Source organism: Chelonus insularis, unplaced genomic scaffold (genome assembly GCF_013357705.1).
Source record: "Chelonus insularis isolate UGA/USDA-ARS -01 unplaced genomic scaffold, ASM1335770v1 contig_170_pilon, whole genome shotgun sequence".
Classification (NCBI taxonomy): Eukaryota; Metazoa; Arthropoda; class Insecta; order Hymenoptera; family Braconidae; genus Chelonus; species Chelonus insularis.
Window position 1 is genome coordinate 3,971 of NW_023276410.1, and position 24,358 is coordinate 28,328.

The window sequence follows — 24,358 nt, forward strand, 5'->3', positions numbered from 1 at the left end:
CACTTGTGATGTGAAGCGGAGTGGACGTCAAGAAGAAGTGGAAGAGGAAATAAAAAGACTGCAACTGAAGGATGTAATGATCACCAAAGTAACTAAAACAATATTCAATAAAAATAGACCGGATGCTGTGCAATTCTTAGTACATATATCCAAAGATAGCAACCAAGCTACCCCTACCAAGGTGAAACTTTTTCTTTCTCAAACTGTGAGATGGGAAAAACTGCGTAAAAGTCATGTCTTTTAATGCAAGAAGTGCCAACGTGTCGGTCATGCGAGTTCAAATTGCCATCTTGCATATAGATGTCTAAAATGCGCCGGCTTCCATCCACCGGCGGAATGTTCTATTAAAAAAGATGCTCAAAGATCTGAGCTCAAGTGTGCCAACTGTGGTGAATATGGTCATCCAGCAGATTATAAAAAATGCAAATATCTCAAAACAGCTCAAGAAATTCGTAGAACCGCTCTAAGAGCTAAATTAGAATTAAAAAGAAAAAAGGAGGAGCATATTAATAAATACATTCGTCCCAATGTATCATTTGCTAATGTTATGCAACCTGGGGGTTCTAAGCCTCATTCTAAGCACAAACAGGTGGTTACAGATATCCCAAGTACTCCTAGGATCAACACGACTCTAAATCATTCAGATAACACTAATAATAATAATCTACTCATAATATCTCAAAGGGTTGCAGAGAACTCCCTCAATATCGAATACTCAATGTCCATGACGCAACAAGAATAATGAATAATCCTATCAATAGTAACTATAGCACGAACTTTATCAAATTCTGTGCAATTAATGTTAATTCTATCTGTGTATTGAAAAAAGGCATGACTTACATGACTTTATCACTAATAACAATATTGATATCGCCTTAATATCAGAAACAAAGTTAAATGCAAAGTACAAGAGAATAACCTTTCATCAACATAATTTCGTTCGAACAGATAGAGTAGCACCTAGAAGAGGAGGAGGAACAGCCGTATTGATTCATGAACGCTTGAACTATGAAGTGATCTCATTCCCTAATTCATATAAAAATAGAACAGTAGAGTACATAGCCATTAAAATTAAAACAAATCGAGCAGTACTGTTAGTTTTTAGCATATATGCGGCGCAGAAAAGCACTGACACCTTTATCGAAGATCTAAATTCCATGTTTAATGACTTCAAGCTGAGCAATAGTAATAATTTCTTCATTATCGCTGGTGATATAAATGCTCGTCATAATGATTGGGGTGATTTCATAATGAATACTAGAGGTGCTGCGTTTCACAACTGGGCTAATAACAGCAGCTATGCGCTCAAACTTACATATTATAGTCCGTTGAATCCAACATATCCTGCCGCTAACTCTTTCTTAGATCATGGCATTTTTGAGAGTAGACTAATCCCTATAGATTTAATTAATAACAAGCTTAATACCATTGCATACGATAGCGATCACTGCGCTATCTCATAGATATATTGTCTGGATTACAAGGATTGGTCCCGTCGCCACCACCAGCATTTAAATTTAACTATAGATGTGCAAACTGGAGTGACTTTCAAGAGCATCTGTCGCAGGCCAGAGACAATAGTGTGAAGATCCCTATGGACAGAAACTTATCAATTGAAGAAGTTGATCATCATATCGTTAGATTGGAAAAGCTAATAACAAATTCAATAGAAGCCATAATACCTAAAATAGACATCAATAAATATAACCCATATGTCAAATATGTCAATAACAAAGTGAAGAAATTTTACTCTTTAAAGTCACGATTGATCTCTAATATGTTTAAGGATAGCAGAGCTGGAGCAGATAAAAAATTAATTCAGGAATATTAATATTTCATTAAATTTATCAATAAGTTGCTAGGTAGTGAGTTCAAAAAGTCTGTCGCAGCATATTGGGCAGCGAAAGTAAAGAGTATTGATTATAGAGATTCTAATACTTTTTTTTCAACGATTAACTCTATACTAAGGTCTAAAGCTCCACTATCTATTGATGTTATTAAAATCAATAAGAACTTCACGCTCATTGCTGACTTGGATCTAGTAGATGATCATATCCAAGAAGTTAATAATATTTTTCACATAAACAATCCTACAAGTATATTGGATGTGGTTGGAAAACATTTTGAGAACATAAACTCTCCTAGATACACAAATAGTAATTCGTTGGTAAGGGAAACAGTAATACCAATAGTGGATGAGATTAAGGAGACACACAGATATAATAGATCCCATCACACTACATTGACTTGCTTCTCAAACGATAATCAAGCGCATCTGCCGACCACAGAAGAGGGTGCACCAAAATTCTTCTTTAAACATTTCGAAGTGGCTGCTATTGTAAAGAAATCGAAAAATAAGCTTTCATCTGGTTTGGATAATATTCCGATGATTGTAATCAGAAATCTACCTAATGAGCTGATAAGAGATTTTACAATACTTTTTAACAATGCTTTAAACCTAGCATATTACCCTGTCCGATGGAAACAAGCCAGAGTTATACCAATACTAAAAAAGAACAAGGAACCTACTGACCCTCCCAGCTACAGACCGATAAGCCTAACGTTTAACATAAGCAAAATATACGAAAAACTGATTAAAGAGCTTCTTATAGGACACATAAATGAAAACAATATAATTCCCGACAACCAATTTGGCTTCAAAGCAGCTCATTCTACCGTACATGCTGTCAATAAATTTTCATCTGATATCAACAGGGCAGTTTTGAATAACAAATTAGTTGGTGCGGTTCTTATCGACCTTGAAAAAGCTTTCGACTCGGTTTGGCTGGATGGCTCAATATTTAAACTATTAAAGTTGAACTTCCCACACTTCTTAGTTTTATTAATACTAGACATGGTTCACGGCAAATCATTTATTACGTGGTCTGGTTCAGCCAGTGAAATATTAAACCTTTTTAACATGAACAAAGAAAAAGAAGTGCAATCTATTGCTTATGCAGATGACTTCGTCATTTACTATGCCGACAATAGGATCACCAATATCTCCAATAAGCTGAACGTGACTCTACAGAAGATGAATGAATATTATCTCGACTGGAACCTAAGAATAAATCCGTTAAAATGTGAAGCCATATTATTTAGAAAAACAGTAAACGAAATCCCATATTCAACTGTGCAGGAAATCAAAACATTCCAGATTAGTATCAGAGACCGGCATTTAATACAGCACACGCCAATACCTATAGTGGAAATGGTAAGATATCTTGGAGTCCATTTTGACTATCTACTAAGAATGCACAAGCATCATGCCATACAGCTGGGGAAGGCGAGGAGAGCTTTTCGGGCTAATTCTAGAATTTGTTATAACAAAAATCTAGAACCCAAAGCGAAAATAATATGCTATCAATCAATCATAAGACCGATTATTACCTATGCTGCACCGGTTTTATGGAACATGGCGGCCTCTACAGTAGAGCATTGTAGAAAATTTGAAAGTTCCTGTTTAAAAGCCTGCATTAACCAATGGAGAACTGCCGATACTGACTACCGGTTCAGAATCTCTAATAAGTATCTGTACAATACTGCTAATATTGAAAGGTTTGATATACACACACTCAAATTGACAAGAAATTATTTTGCTGCTTTACGACACATCAAAAATAATATTGTAAAAGAACTGAACTGCGAAAACCCATTTGATGCCCAAAGAATGATCAGAGCGGGTTATACCCCACCAGAGTTATTTACCCATCTGGACAGTATTGGTGTTTTCCAAGATGAGATGAATGTTCCTATTTTGTACCACACGAGCAGACATTGTGCTCGTAAAGCTATTCCGCTGGATAATAGCAACAACATTATGGGCAATAAAGTGTATTCGACTGATTTGTCTAAAAATGACTACCTATACACGGGCAGATTGAATAAGAATTATTGGTGGCTGAACGATAATGCTAAATTCATATATGAGATAAGACAGAGAGCTAGATGAAGATCCAATACTCAGAGACAAAACCAGAGACCCGGTGCCAGAGCCAACAGGCGAAGAGGAAGATGAGCTCGTAGGAGCTCGCGTTGTATTTATGTATATATGTACATACTAGATTTAGAGTAGGTTTAGTTGTAGTTTTTAAGGTTTAGTGATTAAGTTTTCTGGCCCTGGAGGCACACTATCAGACTGAATGGTTTTTTATATATTCTTTTTTCCATTCATTATAGTTATTTGTTATTTTCACAATATGTCATTGATAATATTTTTACTTTTTGTTTGCGAAAGCTTATAACTGTTTAAGTATACTGGTATGTTGGCGAGATCGTCCTAGTGGCGCATACCAATTATTATTACTTTTTATATTGTTCAGGTCTTTGTAAGGGAATTTAGCCCTGTTAATTATTTTTGTAAGTATTGCAAATAAATTCTACTTTTTAAAACTAAAAGCTAGCTTCCTCCACCTTATTTTACTATATTTTACAGTATAATTGGTGACGTGATAGAGGTTCCTTCATCTATTGTAACTACAAAATTGTTTGAACAACTTTCTTGATAATTCAAAAAAGTAGTTAGTTTAAAAAAAATTTATTAAACTTAGCTTAATTTTAAAAATCATGCCCAGAAATTTTCTATCAATAAAGATCAAAAAGATCATTACACAATGAACGAATGTAAAATTCACCATATTATTACGCGATTGCAGCTTTAAGAAGTGATTGACGCAAAAATAATCGTCAGTGACATTAATTATTGTTAATTCTACCCATCAGATAAAACTAGAATAAATGTGCAGACAGTAAACACAGAATGTCAATATGATATAGCAAGGGAGTAACAAGTTACGTAACTTTTTTGACTGATTAGTGACATAACAATTACATAAAATGTGAAATTTACGTTCTGTACTTAATTGATACTAATTTATTACGTAAGAGTTACATGGCATGGTGACTCTAATAAAACGTCATAATAGTGACTCTTTTGTTATGTCCTCATGACCTAACAATGTTACTATGAACAAATTGTCATAATAGTGACTGTTCTGACTTCGAGTCGGCCGAATGAGCAAACTGAAAACTAGTGGACTGTATGAATTGAGAGCAGAATAAGAACAAAAGGTTGGATGCTAGAAGGTTCCTAAAAATAGTTTATTAACACTGAATTGCTTGGGTTTTATAGATTTTTTATTCAACAATAACACTTAACATACTCAATAGAATTTAATAATCACTACATATAGTTGAGTTGACTGTACCATAATTGTTTGTACACTTATGAGTTGTCTAATGGTTATTTTTTCACCAAATAACATAGTCTCAAAAAACAGTGAATAGCAACATTCACAGTATACACCAGAGTTGTTCGGGGGAGCGATGTATAGGTGAATGTCCGTGAGGCACTATGGCGTCGACGCCAGTTCAGCTTCGCGCCCAAAGACACTACAAACTGAATGTACTGGACCACTGGCACTGATGAGAGTAATTTGATGATTCACGTATCTTCGTGAGAGTTGTCTGAGTCTATTTGACCGTACTTTATTGTACAACGAGTGAGCTGACTGCAAAAAACTGCGATTTGACTGCGAAAAATTATACAGAGATGACCGCGTGATTTGCCTGGAGCTAACTGACGCCACAAGTGCTCGACCGCGTGCTTGTTGGCGTCACTAGGGCCGTAGAGTTGCCTTCTGGGCCATGAGGGAAATACTTCCCGATGATTGGTCCAGTGAGTTGACTGACGCGCCGGTGGACAAGTCCTGCATTAACAATTTTTGAATATTTCTGACTAACTGACTTGGGCCCCTCCAAGTCAGAACAGTGACTCTTATGTTATGTTTTTGTGACGCATCTACATTTTTATTTAAATAACATTTAAACCTATTTGCATACACATGATGTAACAATAACATAACATGAACTTAGCAACATTTTTTGCATGTTATGGCGCTATTCCATCTGTACCCTACAAAAATTTCTATGAATTCATGCATAGCATTTACCTTATTTGAATATTTTAATTACCTGAATATATATTATAAATAACATAAAATGAATAAAATAACATGATTTCTCGCCCTGCTATCAATATTATTAAATTTAATCAAAATATTAGCATGTGTAGACCTATATTCTTGTTTAGATATTAAGGACTAAAATAGAAGAGAGGATTAAGACGTAGGTTTAAGCAGTGTGCGTGCGAGTGGTCATAGATTTAAATTTTTTTGTAGAAGAAATATTTATTTACAATAAAAAATTAACTTTAACTAAAAAAGTATGGAATTATCACAAAATAAGTATACTTCAATTATATCAGCAACTTTAATCATTAAACAATTGTTTTATACAATTTAACGAGTATGTCGCATTAGCAACATTATAACGATATAACAGTGTTTACTGAGAACGCTACAAGATTTTTATGTGTAAGTAACATTAAAGCTATATTTTTCTGAAATGTAATAACCCTCGTGGTTTTTATTAACTGAAAAAAACCAGTTTAGTTTCACGGTTAAATCTCGACAAGATACGAGAAGAATAACTATCGTATTTAACTGGAAAAACGGTGAATATTAGTTAAAAATAAGAAAAATTTCAGTTAAGAAAAAAATTGATTTATCCAATTAATAATTGACTTTATAACTACTCTTGCCACTATAATTTATTTACAATAGCCTGTGATCGTTATAAATAATGGGAAAACGTCAATGCCGGTTGGATCTGAGTTTTTCCAGCAGAAATTGTTTTATATTGATATGATGTAGTATTTGATGACTTTGTAATGACTCTTGTGACTATAATTTGCTTATAACAGTCTGTAACTGTTATTGATATAGTCTTTTCTTTTATTAGGGTATTTTTTAATAGTTCCGCGTCTAGATGTTATGCTCAAATCAAGTCCCCACTACAGTACGCTATTTCCAATAGTTCCGCTTATAAAAATCGTAATTTTATTGTTGAATAAAACATTGATTGACTTAATTAAACGATTACCATATAAATTTCATTGTTCAGTCAACTAAGATCATAATTTATTATAATTCATTGCAAAAGCATTTTTATCATACAAAATATTAAATGACGCAGATAAGAAATTTAAGTAATTTCCAAAATTCTCGTTTGAAACATTGGCGCTATTTTTTACGTTTTTATTCAAAATACTAAAGTCATTATGCTTATGATTTCTTCTTATATGTGAAAAATTCCTTGATCAGATAAAATTTCTGAAATATTATAAAATTTCTTCATTAGATTGACTAACTTTCGTGTATATTTCATGACTAAAAATTCTTTTTTTTTGTAATAACAAAATTATTAGCCGTACCTGGGCATTCAAAGTGTTCAGACGTATTTATAACAGTAAATAGGTTAATACATTTTCAAAACATGGTGATTCTAAGTAAAAGTGTAACTGAGTGAAAACTACTCCAAAAACAGGCGAGCAGGAATAATGTCAGAGAACAGCGATGATCAAATGGTCGTAGGAGACACTGATGCCATGGCTGAAACACGTCCAATCGCTCAGGACAATCGACCAACTTTTACTCCAAATCCAACCAGCGATAGTAATACAGGTGGAAATTACACAATCAAACTCATGCTAGTTAATAAAACGAATGGGTGGCAAATAGCTTCCAAGGAAAAAACAAATCAGGCTAAACATAAGCGTATAAGCACAAACAGTGTAGATTCCCTGCAGTCACTAATAGAGAGTAACCCTTTTCCGTTAACAAAAATTTGGCAAGAAGAAAACTTTACAAATGATCAAGCAAGTACACGCAGAAAGTAAACACCTAAAAAATTCCAAAGCTAATCTTCATTCCTGGTGTACAAGCTATTCAAATACTCGCTGAGAAAATTCAACAAACAACTCAAGGCGACAAATATACATACAAAACCGTCCATAACGATGGGAAAATCAGAATAATGGCTAATACGATTGAAGACTATAGGAAAATAATACGCGTACTCAAGGCGGAATGTGCAATGTATCATACATATCAACTGAAGCAGGAACGCGCCTACAAAGTAGTGATAAGATCACTTCATCCATCGGTCCCATTAGGTGACATAAAAAGTGCATTAGAAAACAAAGGCCATCAGGTGCGTAACGTATCGCACATCTACCGCAAAGGTACTCGGGAGCCGTTACCTCTATTTTTTGTAGACCTCGAGCCAAACTCTAATAACGAAGAAATATATAGAGATATATAAATAATATTTTTGGTGAAATTACAAATTACAGGAGTAATTTAAAATTTTTTTGCCAAATTACTAAATACAAAAGTAATTTGTAATTTAATAATTTAAATTTCTAAATTAATAAGTAGTAATTTTACTAAGAATTAATTGACATTTTTATTTATTGTGTGATGAAAGCATCACGTTCTCATAATGAGACAAAAAAAAATGTTTTAATATGTATATCAACGATTCAACTTATGGCTCAATAATAAATTATGTGTTTTAAAGTTCACACATATATTTTGACTATAACACATGTGTTTATAACAACTTATTTATGTTTTAATGTTCGTCGAGATCTTTTAACGTTGAATCATGCAATTAAACGTTCTCAAATTTTAAGAAATGTTGTTACTGAAGAAGTAGCTACAAGTTTTACTCTAGACAGTTTATTAAATATGTGAAAAACAGGTTGTGAAAATTTTAATACTTTTTTTCAATCTCGCATTTCGTTAAAATTAATACCTCTTTTACAAACTATCACGAAAGTTTCATTATCGATAATAATGGTTAATAAAGGTATGAAAGAGAAACAATTACAAGCTAGCTTTGATGATAGCAAGGATGCTCAGAAATTGTTTGCTTTGACAGCAGAACGCCAATATTCACTCGAACTCTTACTGTTTTATGATTTGAGAAGAAAAAATAAATTATTTGAAGAAAATAGCGCTCTAAAATATGCTGAAGCAAATAAACTTATTGACGAACTCCATAAAAATATTCTACCACTTGAATTAAATTCATCTTTGTTATTGTTCTGACTTGGAGGGGCCCAAGTCAGTGAGTCGGGAAATATTCAAAAATTGTTAATGCCGGACTTGTCCACCGGCGCGTCAGTCAACTCACTGGACCAATCATCGGGAAGTATTTCCCTCATGGCCCAGAAGGCAACTCTACGGCCCTAGTGACGCCAACAAGTACGCGGTCGAGCACTTGTGGCGTCAGTTAGCTCCAGGCAAATCACGCGGTCATCTCTGTATAACTCGTCGCAGTTAAATCGCAGTTTTTGCAGTCAGCTCACTCGTTGTACAATAAAGTACGGTCAAATAGACTCAGACAACTCTCACGAAGATACGTGAATCATCAAATTACTCTCATCAGTGCCAGTGGTCCAGTACATTCAGTTTGTAGTGTCTTTGGGCGCGAAGCTGAACTGGCGTCGACGCCATAGTGCCTCACGAACAGCTACACATACATCACACACTCGAACAACTCCGGTGTATAGTGTGCCTGTTGTTCTTCACTGTGTGAGACTTTTTTTTGGGTGACAAAATAACCATCAGACAATTCATACGTGTATAAAAAATTAATGTACAGTCAACTCACATATATGTAGTGATTATTGATTTCTATTGGTTATGTTAAGTGTTATTGTTGAATAAAACATCAAAACCTAGACAAATTGGTGTTTGTGAATCACTTTTCGGAACCTTCTAGCATCCAACCTTCTTTTTTATTCTGCTCTTAATTATTATAGTCCATTAGTTTTTAGTTTGCTCGTCCGGCCGACTCGAAGTCAGAACAGTTATCAACACAAAACACGTGCTTGATGATTGATGCTTTAAATCTCTGCAAAAGTATTAAATTTAATAGTAAAAAGATCTTTGAAGATTATAAAGAATCATTTTTAAAATTAATATAAGAAGAAATAGTTAAGAACACTCATTTAACTCGAATTGATTTATTATTCGAATCATTCACTGAAGATGTTCCTCGATTAAATGATGAGTAAGTACTACTTTCTTGTAATTAATTTTATTATTAAAATATTCTTCGAAAATATTTTTTTTTCTTCTTCAAATTTTATTATTATTTTAGCTTTGAAAAAGAATCAATTCAAATCCATGCTATCAATGATAGTGTTCCAATGCCTATACAAGAAGAGAAGTTTTGGAATAATATTCATAATATAGAATTGTTACAAGTGTACCTGAAAAGCTCTATAGAAGAACGTATAACGTTGAACTTATTTTTAATGACAAAAATTATTATAAAGACTGATAATTACTCTTACAGATCTACAGATTCAAATAAATCTGTAGAAAATTTAGAATATTTGTCGTTGTATGACCGTGCAAGGAAGTGGGCAATGTGGAACCGCAACTCCGTAGGGACCCAAAAAGCGCTGACTGGGGCCTGTTCAAGCAGGAACTAGAAAGACTCATGGGGGAACCCGGAACGGAAGGGCGTGTAGGATCTCCGGCCGGCCTCGATGAGGCAGTGCTGGACCTACAAGACGCTATTGCAGGGGCCTATAGTTGCTCATGCCCAGCCAGGGTGATGCAGGAGTGCAGGAGAGTCTCATGGTGGAACAGGGAGCTTGAAAAGGCTCGCAGGGAAACCAGGAGACTCTTCAACAGGGCAAAAAAGCTCAAGACGGATCAGATGTGGACTGAATTTAAAAACCTTACGGAGAAGATTCAGGTCTATGATCAAGTCAGTAAGGAGGCAAGCCTGGAGAAGCTTTTGCGAGAGAATGGAGGCCCTACCTGAAGTAGCCAGAATCCGCAAGCTGATTACTCCCGGCAGGAACGTGTCGCTCCGAGGCCTAGAATCTCCGGAGGGAGAGATGGTCGACGACCATCAAGGCATACTGGAGCTCCTCATTAAAACGCATTTTCCGGGATCGATCTCGGTGCAATAAACCACAAGTGAGGCTGATAGACCAGGCGGGCTCGTAAGGGCCGACTGGGAAACCGCCAGGCGGGTGGTGACCTACGATCGGGTAAAATGGGCAGTCGGTACCTTTGATCGCTACAAGAGTCCAGGCACGGACGGAGTCTATCCGGTTCTGCTGCAAATGGGCGGGGAGCGACTATGGCGCAGACTGGTACATATTTACCGATCTTGCCTTGCCATGGGTTACATACCTAAGGCTTGGCGGACGGTCAGAGTGGTATTCATACCCAAAATGGGAAAGGACTGCTATGACCAAGCAAAGGCCTACAGGCCCATAAGTCTAACCTCCTTCGTCCTAAAAACGCTGGAGCGGCTTGTGGACTGTTCCCTTAAAGAAAGCGCATTGTGCACCAGGCCCTTGTGCTCAGCACAACACACCTACCAAAGTGGCAAGTCTGTAGAGACTGCCCTCCATGACCTCGTAGGAGGCCTGGAGAGAGCCCTGGAGACAGGCAGGTCGGCAATTGGGGTCTTTTTAGACATCGAAGAGGCGTTTGATAACACACCCTTCGAAACTATGGGTGAGGCAGTTTAGAACTTCGGAGCAGACGTCACGCTTGCACGTTGAATCATGAACTTGCTCGCCAGTAGAACGGCCCTCGCCTATTTAGGAGGTACAGAGGTTCGAGCTGCAGTAGCCAGGGGCTGCCCGTAGGGAGGTGTCCTATCTCCCCTGCTGTGGACCCTGGTGGTGGACGAACTTCTTACGAACCTGAAAAAGGCGGGCTTCAGCGTTCAAGGCTACGCTGATGACGTGGCCATCACGGTCACAGGCGACGATTTGAGAAGTCTGTCCCTCAGAATGCAGACGGCCCTCAACGTCGTTGAGAGATGGTGCCAGGTTCGGGGGCTCAGGGTTAACCCGAGCAAAACTGAACTGGTTCTGTTCACAAGAGGAAGGAGGACTGAGTTCAGGCCTCCCTTCATCTTTGGCAAACAGCTGAAATGTTCGGAAACAGTGTGCTACCTTGGAGTAACCTTAGATAGGAAGCTCTACTGGAGGGCACATGTGAATAAACAGGTCAAGAAGGCCACGGCTACCTTCTGGACCTGCAGAAGAATGTTCAGCGCCACATGGGGTCTGAACCGAAAACAATAAAATGGCTGTACACAGCTGTTGTCACTCCCCAACTAACCTACGCCTCCATAGTATGGTGAACCTCCGTCAGGAGGAACGCCTGCAGGAGGCAACTAAATAAAGTCTATAGAGCGGCACTGCTAGGTATAACGGGAGCCCTGAGGACGACCCCAACCCTAGCTATGGGCTGCCTACTGAGCATCTCTCCGCCGGAACTGATGGTGGAGGTGCTAGCGAAGAGGGCGGCCATCCGCTTGAGGAGCCATAGACAGTGGACGAGCTTTCGAGCAGGGCATGCGGCGATCCTGGGCCCGGAGGACTCTACGGGACTCAGTGGCAAAAAGGTCGATCGCTGCCCCAGGAAGCTAGAATTCTCACCCGGATACGAAGTCATCTTCATGGACAGACGGACCTGGCTGGAGGAAGGCGAGGAATCGCTTACTCCCAAGGGGCCTATCTGGTACGTGGATGGGGCGAAGTTTAAGGGGGGAGAGGCCGGAGCCGGAATCTGGTGCGGAGGACCACGGGTGGAGGAATCCTACACCCTGGGCCAGAACGCTTCCGTGTTCCAGGCAGAGGTGTACGCAATCCTGTTATGCGCCATGCATATCACCAGAAGAGATTGCACTGGGCAGCATATCTATATCTGCAGTGACAGCTATGCTGCCCTAACGGCTCTTTCGCAAGTGGCTACCTCTTCAAAACTCGTAAACCACTGCAGATGAGTAACAAGCGGCATGCCGCAACAAACTGAAGCCGCTAAAGGTACCAAGTCACTGCGGTATACGCGGCAACACCGAAGCTGACAGGCTGGCCCGTATTGGCGCCAGCGGCGGAGGTGACAGGGGCCCAGTGGAGATAAACGCTCCCGGGGAACTTGTGAAGGCGTTGGGGGACAAGTGGCTGCACAAAAGATTCACCAGCTACTGGGCGGAGACCTCGGGGATGAGGCACACCAGAGCGTTCATCAGGAAACCCACAACTCAAGTGAGTAGGGACCTGATCGAACTGGATAAAAGAAGGCTAAGAGTGGCCGTGGGCACCGTCACAGGGCACTGGCTAACTCGACGCCATATGAAGATGCTGGGACGCGGAGAGGAATCCGCGTGCCGGTGGTGTGGTGAGGAAGAAGAGACGCCTCTCCACATGATAAGGGAATGCTCGGGGCTAAGGGAACCCAGGCAGCGCCTGTTAGGGAACCTTGGGACCGACGCACCCATTCTCGAGACGGTCGGGACGGACCGGCTTCTGCAATTTTGCTACGAGGCCGGGCTGTACCAACCCACCTAAGACCGCCTTTACCATAAGTTTGGACCCAGTACAATGGCCCCGTGGCTAAGTGCAGGGAAGGCGGGGCAGACTAAAGGGGGAAAAAAAAAATGACCGTGCAATTATTCACATTAACAATGCTGTGATGGAAGAGCGTTATTTTATAAAAATATGTTTTGGAAGCTGTAATCTATTGGTGATAATAATGTACTATTGGCATAGATTCCAGACGTTTGGTTTGAAAGTTAGTAAAACAAGTATTATATTTAAGTTTTTCAATGGGTTAAAGGAAATTATCATTTAAATTTGTAACATTGATGAATTAAAATTGTCGATAAAATAATAAAACTACTTTGAGACAATCTGCATTTGTCAGATAATTATTGTTACTGATTTGGCAAAATTTGTATTTCAAATGTAATCATCAATTCATATAGTAGTACATTTTTCTTATCTATCAGGAATTATGGATAGAATTTATGACTGGCAGAAGAAAAGTGATCATCCCAGTTCATCACTGGATACTTCATTATAAGTTAGCATTTTGCTAAGTATTACCAGCACTTCATTTTTTGACGGGTTTGTCATATACAAGCAGAATAGAAACTAAATTAAGAGCAATTGAAGCAAACCCATCGAAGTATTTTGGTAGAAATGAGTAACTATGAATAAATCTGTTTTGATATTATACAAAGAAGTCTATTACTGTTTAAATAATTATTTTTAATTATTTTAATAACAGTAAGTTTCATGATTTTGTTATTTCTTTATGAAGATTATTGAATGTTCAGAACATGATTAAAGAATACTCCAAAAATAAAGTAGTGAAAAATATTTGATTGAAGTAGTAAAAAAAAAAAAAGGTAATTGTAAGACTTTTAACGAGTTAAGAACGTGGGAGTACACAACTGGAAAATCAGAAATTGTTACTGATCTGTCTTCAACAAGTGCAACAATATCTCTGCACATTTCACGAGCATTTTATATCACCAATAAAAAAATTTCATTACTTGAGCCACTTCGTCAAAACTTGAATCCATTGGAATTTGGATACAGTAAAACAAATTTAGTACAACTAATACCACAACAAGTAACAAATCTATATCCTCCAACTGATGATTTACCACCACCGTGTGATTGTAAGAAATGTTCGAACAGCTGTCAATGTAAGAGTTTTAATGTTTTGTGTTGTGCATTTTGTACCTGCGTTGAAAAAAAATCTTGTGAAAATTATATTTTTATATAACTAAAATAATTTTTTTTTTATTAAAAAAATTAAAATCATAATGACAATACTAATTCGAAGTCAATAAATAGATCCAAGAAATTTTTAAAAATTGAAAGAAAAAAATTTTAATTATTAAATTAAATTTCAATCAAATAAAAAAATTATAGTAAAATTGTATAATTTGAAAAATGAATGAATAAAGAAATAAGTATATTGCTGAATTATTTGAAAACTTATATAATTGAATAACATCAAGTTTCATGTGCGAGCGGCGGCATAGCCAGTGGTGCGCATTCAAAAATGAGCTCTATTTTAATAAAAAAAACATTCTTCTGTGTAAACTATTGAGGGTAGAAAAAAAAATTTTTTTTTTTGGAATCCTAGCGCGATTCTAAATAATTTATATGCATAATTTCTCCATCTCAGATTAATAGATTTTGAGATATTCAAGAAAATATATCTGAAAGAACATAGCACGCAAACGGCGTACAGACTGCGCTCGAACGTGAGTAGAGGTTATAACTGCGTGCAAGTGAGAGACCCGATCATCGGAGCATTAACAATGGATTTCATTTCAATTTCATAATAAATAGTTGAAATACAAAAAAATACTTTAAACAAAAGTTGTAGCCAAGATTATAAAGAACATTTTTTGTTCAAGAATTTTTGTTGTAAAATTAATGATATGGCTTGTATAGCAGTTTAAAGTATAAATTTGCTAATAATAGAAAATTGACCACAAATATTAAAAAATAATTTTAATACCCGTGATCCCCACCTAAAAAACTTTAAAATCGCATTGGAAAATCGAGTGGACACCCAAATGTATACGGGCTTCTATCTAAAGCCAATGGACTAGTTAGTCTTCGTTGATCGTTCAAGTTATTCATTGGTTTGTAGATGTATCGAATTGAAAAAGTACTTTGTCACAACAATTGATAATATTTGGTGTTGATTTTGTGCATTCGGTATTATCACCCTCCAACTTAACCATCAGGAGTCTACATTTGGTAATCCTGAAACGAACATTTCATCCTAGAGAGTTATTCATCGTCTGCAAAGATACAACCAAGGCATTCCTAGTGAATATTGGCTGACCAACTGCCAACATTTGCTCAAAACTCAAGCAATTTTCAACAATCCACTTTTGGTAAGATGATCTGATTCATTTGTGCTTTTCTTAAAGCTTATGATAGAAAAAAAGTTCCACAATAGACACCACAGTAGTTCAACCAGCAACTTAGATAGTCACCCTATAACTTTACCATGAGCTCACATTACTTTCATGGTCTGAGGTTGACTTCTACTAGTAAGGTTCGCTACAGATGATTGCAATAGCCAACAACGCTACTCAGGTAATCATCTAGTGGCCTGAGAAGTCAACGTTTTGTTTTGTACTCAAGAAAAAAACCGTAACGTTTCAAAAAGTCACTCTAGGTCAGCAGCGACTCGAGTGATAGCTAAATCGATGAAACTATTCTATTACTGTTCTTCTCAGTAAAATTCTACTCTTTCAATAAGCATACATGAGTACAAGCTATATAATGACATTTGTTCTACTTTAATTAAAAGTTTATTAACTATTCACGACTACAAGGAGAGCTGTTTGACTTACTACAATAATCCATCTAAAAATTATATAGAAAAGAGAAGTTACGTTCGAGTTCAAGCATAGCTCACTTTTTTATACAGCATAAGCGAATATCTCTGATTATCACAACATACGCGAGAGAGTAAGAACACATATTTAATCATTAGAACATGAGTGGAAACGTTAGAAGACATAATATAACGTTGGAACATATTTTTGTTCATTGGAACTTAAAAAAGATCGTTAGAACACATATTCCATCATAAGAACATAAGTGGAAACGTTAGAATACATAATATAACGTTGGAACATACTCTAGTTTATTGGAATATGATCTGGAACATTAGAACCTATATTCGTCCATTTGAACATAAATAAGTTCATTAGAACACATATTTTATTATCAGAACATATGTGGAAACGTTAGAAGACATAGTGTAACGTTGAAACATATTCTTGTTCATTAGAACATAATTTAGAACATTTGAACGAATATTGGATGATAAGAACATTAAAAAAAATTCTGAGAATGCATTCTTCATTATTAGAACATAAACCGGAACATTGGAATACATATTCGACTATTCGAACATGAATAAGTTCGTTAGAACATATATTTAATCATTAAAACATAAGTTAGAACGTTTAATTGCATGATTCAACGTTAAAAGATCTCGACGAACATTAAAACATAAATAAGTTGTTATAAACACATGTGTTATAGTCAAAATATATGTGTGAACTTTAAAACACATAATTTATTATTGAGCCATAAGTTGAATCGTTGATATACATATTAAAACATTTTTTTTTGTCTCATTATGAGAACGTGATGCTTTCATCACACAATAAATAAAAATGTCAATTAATTCTTAGTAAAATTACTACTTATTAATTTAGAAATTTAAATTATTAAATTACAAATTACTTTATCAATTGATAATTTTGAAAATAAAATTTTCAAGTAATACTGTAATTGATAATTTTATTTTCAATATTAATGATTATTTAGTAATTGATATTTTCTTTTTTTTAAATTATCCATTACGAAGTAATTGATAATTTTGCCCTATAATACTATAAAAAAAAATATTATTGCCGAACCCTGGTTCCTACAAGTACCGGAATGACACTCACTGGAGTGTCCACCGCTTACGCCTTCACGTCATCAAAATTATTCATTGTTCAAAAGGGCAGATTGTAATTAATCAATAATAAAAAAAAGGAATCGTTTTGAGATCGATTGGAAAGAATTCTGTAATGCCGACAAATTGGCATGATAACTGTAAAATAGTTAGCATGATCTTTTTCATTTTTTGAAATCGAATATTTCACAAAATAGACGGAAAAAAGTAAAGTGAGGTGACAGAACCCTTCGTTATATGGTGAAGAACAAAAAATGTCCTAGTAGGTATCGTCGATTTCTGCATAGCTGCAAAGTTATTAATGAAAATGTGAGGCCTCGAACAGGCAAAAACTGTCTAGAACAAAAAAACTCAATGACACGTGCATTTTTTTTGCCTGCGAATAGTTTTTTCAGAATCTTCGTGCAATTTTACATAAAAATTACCTCGATTTAAGATAGGAGGTTGAATTTGCTAATAAAATTGCACCGTTACTGGACTATTGAACCTACGTCTTTATTTTATTTATTTTATGTTATTTATAGTATATATTCAGGTAATTAAAATATTCAAATTAGGTAAATGCTATGCATGAATTCATAGAAATTTTTGTGGGGTACAGATGGAATAGCGACATAACATGCAAAAAATGTTGCTGAGTTCATGTTATGTTATTGTTACATCATGTGTATGCAAATAGGTTTAAATGTTATTTAAATAAAAATGTAGATGCGTCACAAAAACATAACATAAGAGTCACTATTATGACGTTTTATTAGAGTCACCATGCCATGTAACTCTTACGTAATATATTAGTATTAATTAAGTACAGAACGTAAATTTCACATTTTATGTAATTGTTATGTCACTAATCAGTCAAAAGAGTTACGTAACTTGTTACTCCCTTGTTATATCATATTGACATTCTGTGTTCACTGGGATAGTGTTTATTTGTAATTTTTATTCGCTACTGATAGTAGGTCCGAAGCACGTCAGCTTCTCTTCCTTTAATTTTCAATATATAAACAAAACCTGGTCTTTCTATTCTATGGGTTTCATTTATATTACCATTTTTCTGAGCATGTTAAGCTTGTTTATGCGCGAATTCATACTGCATTCGAACGTTGAATGTAACACTCTCCCGTTATGAGCACTTTTTATACCGAAGGTGTAGAATGCAAGTTTTAATTTGTTGATGTTGTGTGAAATCTGGGGTGACCAGACGTACCCTTCTTTTTTCAACCTCTACACTAACACCAATTTTATAAGTACGGAGCGACATTCAATCACGTTTTTGTTTATTGGATGATTCACGAGCTTTCAAGCATCCTTCTTAATTAAACCTCTAATTTCTACAAAGATAGTTGTCTACAAGTGATAGTTATCCCAGGAACCTCGCTATTCGATAGACCTTGATCAGAGTGTCGACTGAATCCGTCGGATGGTTTGCGAGCTTCTTGCAGGATTAAGAATTGAAACAAATCTAGGACGCGTTGACACCGTTGAGATCTCGTTGATCCGTTGTTGAAGTATTCTCAAATCCTATATGCTTTGTGTTCTTCGGAATATCCTATAAAAATACTTTTTCGACCACGCCTCTCAAACTTCTAAGGAGAGTTTTACTGCTCAAGCATAAGAACCCTTGATTCGAACACCCTTAAATACTTTAGGTTACTGATTTTTGGAGTCTAATATTCATGAGAAGTGTAGCCATTTAATGCAGAGGTTGGAAAACTGTTTCTCACTTAGTTTACCGTGCAGATAGCTTCTGCCCAGAAAGATCCCAGACAATCCCGACTGAAACATTATACATCTGACCGTTTTAGCGAGTGTACGATTTTTTGGTTTGGCTATCCCGTTTTGTTGGGGCGTATAGTGCACTGAAGCTCCTTTGGATCCTTTCAGCCTTCATGAACTTATTAAACTGTTTGGTTCGATACTCCCGAGCACCATCAGACTGAATAATCTATCTAACGAGTGTAATCATGAATAAAAATTATAATGTACTTTCCCTCACCTTTTGATACTGTAGTCATAGGGCGACAAATATCAAGAAAAACTAAATCCAAGGGTCTTTGGCTCCGTCCGTCTCTCTTGGGGAACGGTAATTCAGTGAGCTTTCTTGAGAGACAAATCTCGAAATCAGTGGACTTGTCATTACCATTAATTATTTTTCCCACTATGGCTTCATTTTTTACTAGCTTCTTCAAGTCGACGTTCAAATGACCTAGTCTGTCATGCCACTTGCGTAGATCAGAGTACTGCTCCTTAGATTCATGAGAAGCATTACAAGCAGACTCCGGCGGAGGTTTTAGATAATACAGATCACCAATTCTTTCTGCTGAAACCCTCACATGACCTTGGTTATCACGCATCATTCCAATAGTGACTACCGTAGTCGAAAAATTTGTTCAGATTTTTTCCGAAACTTTCTTACACTTTCTTTGAGAATTGAAAAAGGTCGAGGAAATACTGAGAAATGAAAACTCGTGATTTTCTCATTTTTTTCATATATTGTCATTCTTTTCACAACTTTACAGAACAAATTGCTCATTTTTTACTATATTTCTGTGCTATCTGTAAGATTTTTATTCTTTTATTGGAAAATTTTCTTATATAACTACGTTATATAGCTATAATGTCACATGGGTGTTATATCTGCAATATAAACTTGTTATTTAGATCATATATTACAGTTATATGACATATATGTAATTTTCCATTATGTAGCTTGTTACATAATGTTACTTCTATGTTTTATCGCTGTTATATTCAGTGTTTACTGGGTATTTTTTGGTAAAGAAAACCTAAGAAATTTTTGTATTTTTTCAACTTTTTGAGATTTTTCAGAACCAGTAAATAGAAACTATTTATTGGTATCTGAAAACTTGCGAAATTTTTGTATTTTCTTAAGTTTTTTAGATTTTTATCGTCCACAATAATTACGATGGAGTATTTATAAAAAAGTATAGAATTGAATATAGAACTGTGTATTTCTTTTTAATTATTTCCGTATTTCTCTGATTTTTTAAAGAAATTGAGAAATTTTTCCACTGGGGTGTACAGACGAAGTCTCAGGAATAAGCGTTTTTTGGGTAAAATGTGATTCTAAAAGAGTTATTGATAAAAATTTTTCGATAGATTTCAATTAAAAATTCGTCATAGATTATTTTTACTTTGAATTCTATTCAAGCAGATCAGACTTTGTCAGATTCTGTAGTAAGTTTTTCTTAGATTACCACTAGAAGTTAATTTCAAAATTTTTTCATTGTTTATTCCTACTTTTCACAACTTTTTTCATCCGATTCAATCCCATTGAAAATCAAATATTTAAAGTGCAGATTCTTATTAATTTCATTACGCAAATTTGTTTTTCAACAGGAAGGACTTCATTTCCTTTAGGAATTAACGGGTTTATTCAAGAACGAAAAATTGGTGTGAGGCCATTCGGGGCGCCCACACGAGGAACTTCCCATTAGACGATTTCGATTACAAATTGGCTTTCCTGAAATTTATGAACATGATCGTACAATAGGTATCAGCAACAATGTTCATTTGTAAGTCAAACTTGTTTAAGCTTTACGCTACCTAGTGACAATCGACACCAAAAATTCAAAAACATTTTGGAAATTGCCAGAAAATGTTTAAAAAATAATGTACTATAAAATAGTCGTTATCGATTTCGTCATAAAAATAACTGTTTTGAAGACATTATGATATATCATTTTTTTTATATGAATTCCACACGTTAAAATGTCGAAATATGTTAAAATCCAGAAATTGTGAAATCAAACGATCATAATAATTTTCTCGTAGCAAATTAAAATAATCATAGTAAACTGTGCGAAATTATCAATAAAAAAGTTTTTTCAATTTTTAGGACCAACCGTTTTATTGTTTGTACAATACCTCCCTTTTTTGGGACCTTTAACCTTGAATAACTTTGAAATGGTAGGTCCCCTGAAAAAAAACATGGGACATAAAATATTCGCAAGAAAATTCTCTACAAAAAAGTACTTTAGTTTTTTGTTGTAGGACCAACCGTTCTCGAGATATAAGTTTGCAAACCTTCGCCAGTTTTGTATTGTAATTCTTTTTTTGCCCATAAAAAAAAAACTAATCGACCAATTTTATTTAAAATCTTTTCACCTGTTCTTTGTCACATTCTTTATCGAATGCAATTGATCCGAAGTGGATATCTTAATTAGTTTTTGAGAAACCGTGAACGAAAGAAATTACTTGCAACCCGAACGCACATACGTACATACGTACGTACGTACATACGTACGTACGTACATACATACATCTTCTTAAAAACTATCGATATGAACTCCTCACATGTTAAAACATCGAGATCTGTCAAAATTCCAGCGTCGCCAAATCGGACCATTACAATAACTTCCTAATGGGAAGTTAATAATAACGTTACTATCTTATGAAAATCATATGAAAGAAAATGAGCTCATTTAATTCTAAAATGCACAATTACAAATTAATTATTTATTTGTATTTTCGGAGCTCGCTGTTATAAATTATAAATTCTTTTACTTTTGTGTATCTGTGAGTGTTCTTTATTTAAAAAACACAAAACACTGTGTCGACACTGTGTTCAATAATTTTATAAATGGAATACTAACTTTTCTTGTGTTTTAACAGAGGGCAGCATGCATAAAGTTACTATATTTTAACAAAATTTTTGCGATTTCCTAGTACTCCTATAAGTCATATTATTTCTATAGATGTGTGCTTTGTGTGATTATTTATAGAAGGTTAATTTTGCTTTTGATTTAATATAAAATATTTTAGTTAAATTATTTAAATTTATATTACACTCTACTTCTTGAACTTATTGGGGTGTGTTAAGTTGGCATTACTTTTTTGCCTAAAATGCTATAGTGTGGTATAACACTGTGTCGACACAGTGTTTTGTGTTTTCTAAATGGAAAACACCCTGTGTAAATTTATGCACAAACGCGTGAGTGAAAATAAAACTATTAAAATTTGTGTCAATTTACTGAAAACAATATTTCATAAAAATTCCATAGTATTATGTATCATATACCATGTATTCCAGTATGTTATATATATATACCGACTCATGCCGTTGACTGACTCTTATCTTTGTATGTTTCAGAAAGAAGAAAGTTCCCGCGGAGCATGTAGTACGCACATTCATCAATCGATGTAAACAAATAAATTCGTTATTGAATATAATTGTGGATGAACGATATACGAATGCCATCGAGGAAGCGAAGATGATAGATCAATTCCTCAGTACTGCTTCTGATGAAGATTTGATAATACTGCAATCAAAACAACCACTTTTAGGTGTTCCTTTCACAACAAAAGAAAGCAATGAAGTAGAAGGTAAATAATAACAAAATTAAAATGTATCATCTGAAATAAAATTTTGTCAAAATCTTTTTAGGTTTATTACATTCAATGGGTATGCTTGTTAGACGAAACTATCGTTCTAAAGACGATGCTACTGCAATTAAATTACTGAAAAATGCTGGAGCCATAGTAATTGCGAAAACCAATATTCCAGAACTCAACTTATGGGTAGAGTCAAGAAATCTCATCTATGGACAATCTAATAATCCGTATAATATTACAAGAACTGTAGGTGGGAGTAGTGGTGGAGACGCTGCAACAGTAGCTGCGTGTGGAGCTCCCTTTGCTCTTGGCAGTGATATTGGTGGATCCATTCGGATGCCAGCATTTTTTAACGGTGTTTTTGGATTCAAACCCAGTTTTAGTACGTTTGATACGAATATATACTGTATATTTTTGAATTTTTCAGTTTGTTGCCTAATAAAGAGATTCATAAGGCTTTGCTGGACTTGGCATCCTTTTGGTTATAATCGTGGTTCTGATAAAACTTTACTCAGTCCGAACTGACCCTAACTTGTCTGCTTTATAGTACTCCTGTTAGGGATTCTTCACTTATCGTAATCAGACACTAAAAAGAAGCCCTGATTAATAATACAATACTAATACAACCTTATCCAGTCACAACTTAAATTTTCGCTCATATATCTGTTAAGTTACTTACATTCTATAACTAAAAATTTTATCAAATTCAGTAAATTTCTTCAGCAGTAAGTGAATATATATTTACACATTTATACTTTGTAAATAAGACCGATATTAGTGAAAAATTCTTCAAAGTTATTAATATTAAAAAGTTTTTAATCTAATAAAATGATCTATTACTGACATTTGATGTTAATACGTCACTGATATTGATCTTTCCTTAGAAAAAGAGTTTGAAAATCTTAATTCTCTATTAACGAAATTTAAAGAAAGACATGAGCTTTTCGAGAGGTTTCATCGAGTTCACTGTGTCGTTCCTATGATAATTAACAAGAAAAGTTTGATAGCTGAACTTTTTGATATGTTCAATTGAAAAACTAAATTTAGTGCCAAACATAACAGAATGAGATTGTGTTGAGAATTAATCAATTCTCAATTTGATTAATTAGCTGAAAGGAACTACGGTAGCCATCTCAGCACTGGGTCAGTAATCAATCTATCTATTCTAGGCACCAGCGCTATTGCACTTTACGGCCGTTATCCGAACTAACGGAAGCGCGAGATTTATGAGTTTTATATTTCTTTAAACACTGCGTCCTGTTTTCTTCATGAAGTTGAAGGGGACACAGAGAAGGTTAGGGAATAGCTTAATTAGAAGAGGAAAAATATCACAGGGGGGGGGGTCAAGGTTGAGGCTTTTAAGGGAGATGTACAGGGCTTTCCTGTGAGCATTGTATAAAGGACACCACCACAGGACGTGATTGATGTCCTCGAGGTTTTGACCACAAGGGCAGGCAGGAGATGATACTATATTCTTTCTGAACAAACTAGCATTGAGGCTGTAATGATTCGTTCTCAATCGAGAAGTCATGACAATAATATGTCTGCTTAATTCAAGAGTAAGAAACCAGGGTTTTAACGTGGAATTGCTATAATTATTAAAGTAATGAATGCCTTTATTTTCATTGACACTCTCTGCGCTAAGTGCAGAGATTGCGTTTTGTTTATGAGAGGAGTCTGAAGCCTGGAAAATGTCTGAGACCAGGAGGAGGACTGGTGTGCAAGAGCCTCTCCCGGATCCGACATTCGCCAACTCATCAGCCTCCTCATTTCCAGAGATACCAACATGAGAAGGTATCCAAGCTATTTTTATAGAGGAT

At 35.4% G+C, this 24,358-nt stretch overlaps 1 protein-coding gene across 1 annotated transcript; it reads left to right on the plus strand.

Moving 5' to 3' along the window:
- The first annotated feature begins 9,790 nt into the window (after positions 1-9,790).
- LOC118064241 (fatty-acid amide hydrolase 2-like) lies at positions 9,791-23,299 on the plus strand. Its single transcript, XM_035078708.1, has 4 exons — positions 9,791-9,921; positions 22,297-22,529; positions 22,591-22,608; positions 22,711-23,299. The coding sequence occupies exons 2-4, from the start codon at positions 22,418-22,420 to the stop codon at positions 23,061-23,063; spliced, it is 483 nt and encodes a 160-aa protein (XP_034934599.1). The 5' UTR covers positions 9,791-9,921; positions 22,297-22,417; the 3' UTR covers positions 23,064-23,299.
- Positions 23,300-24,358: the final 1,059 nt, after the last annotated feature.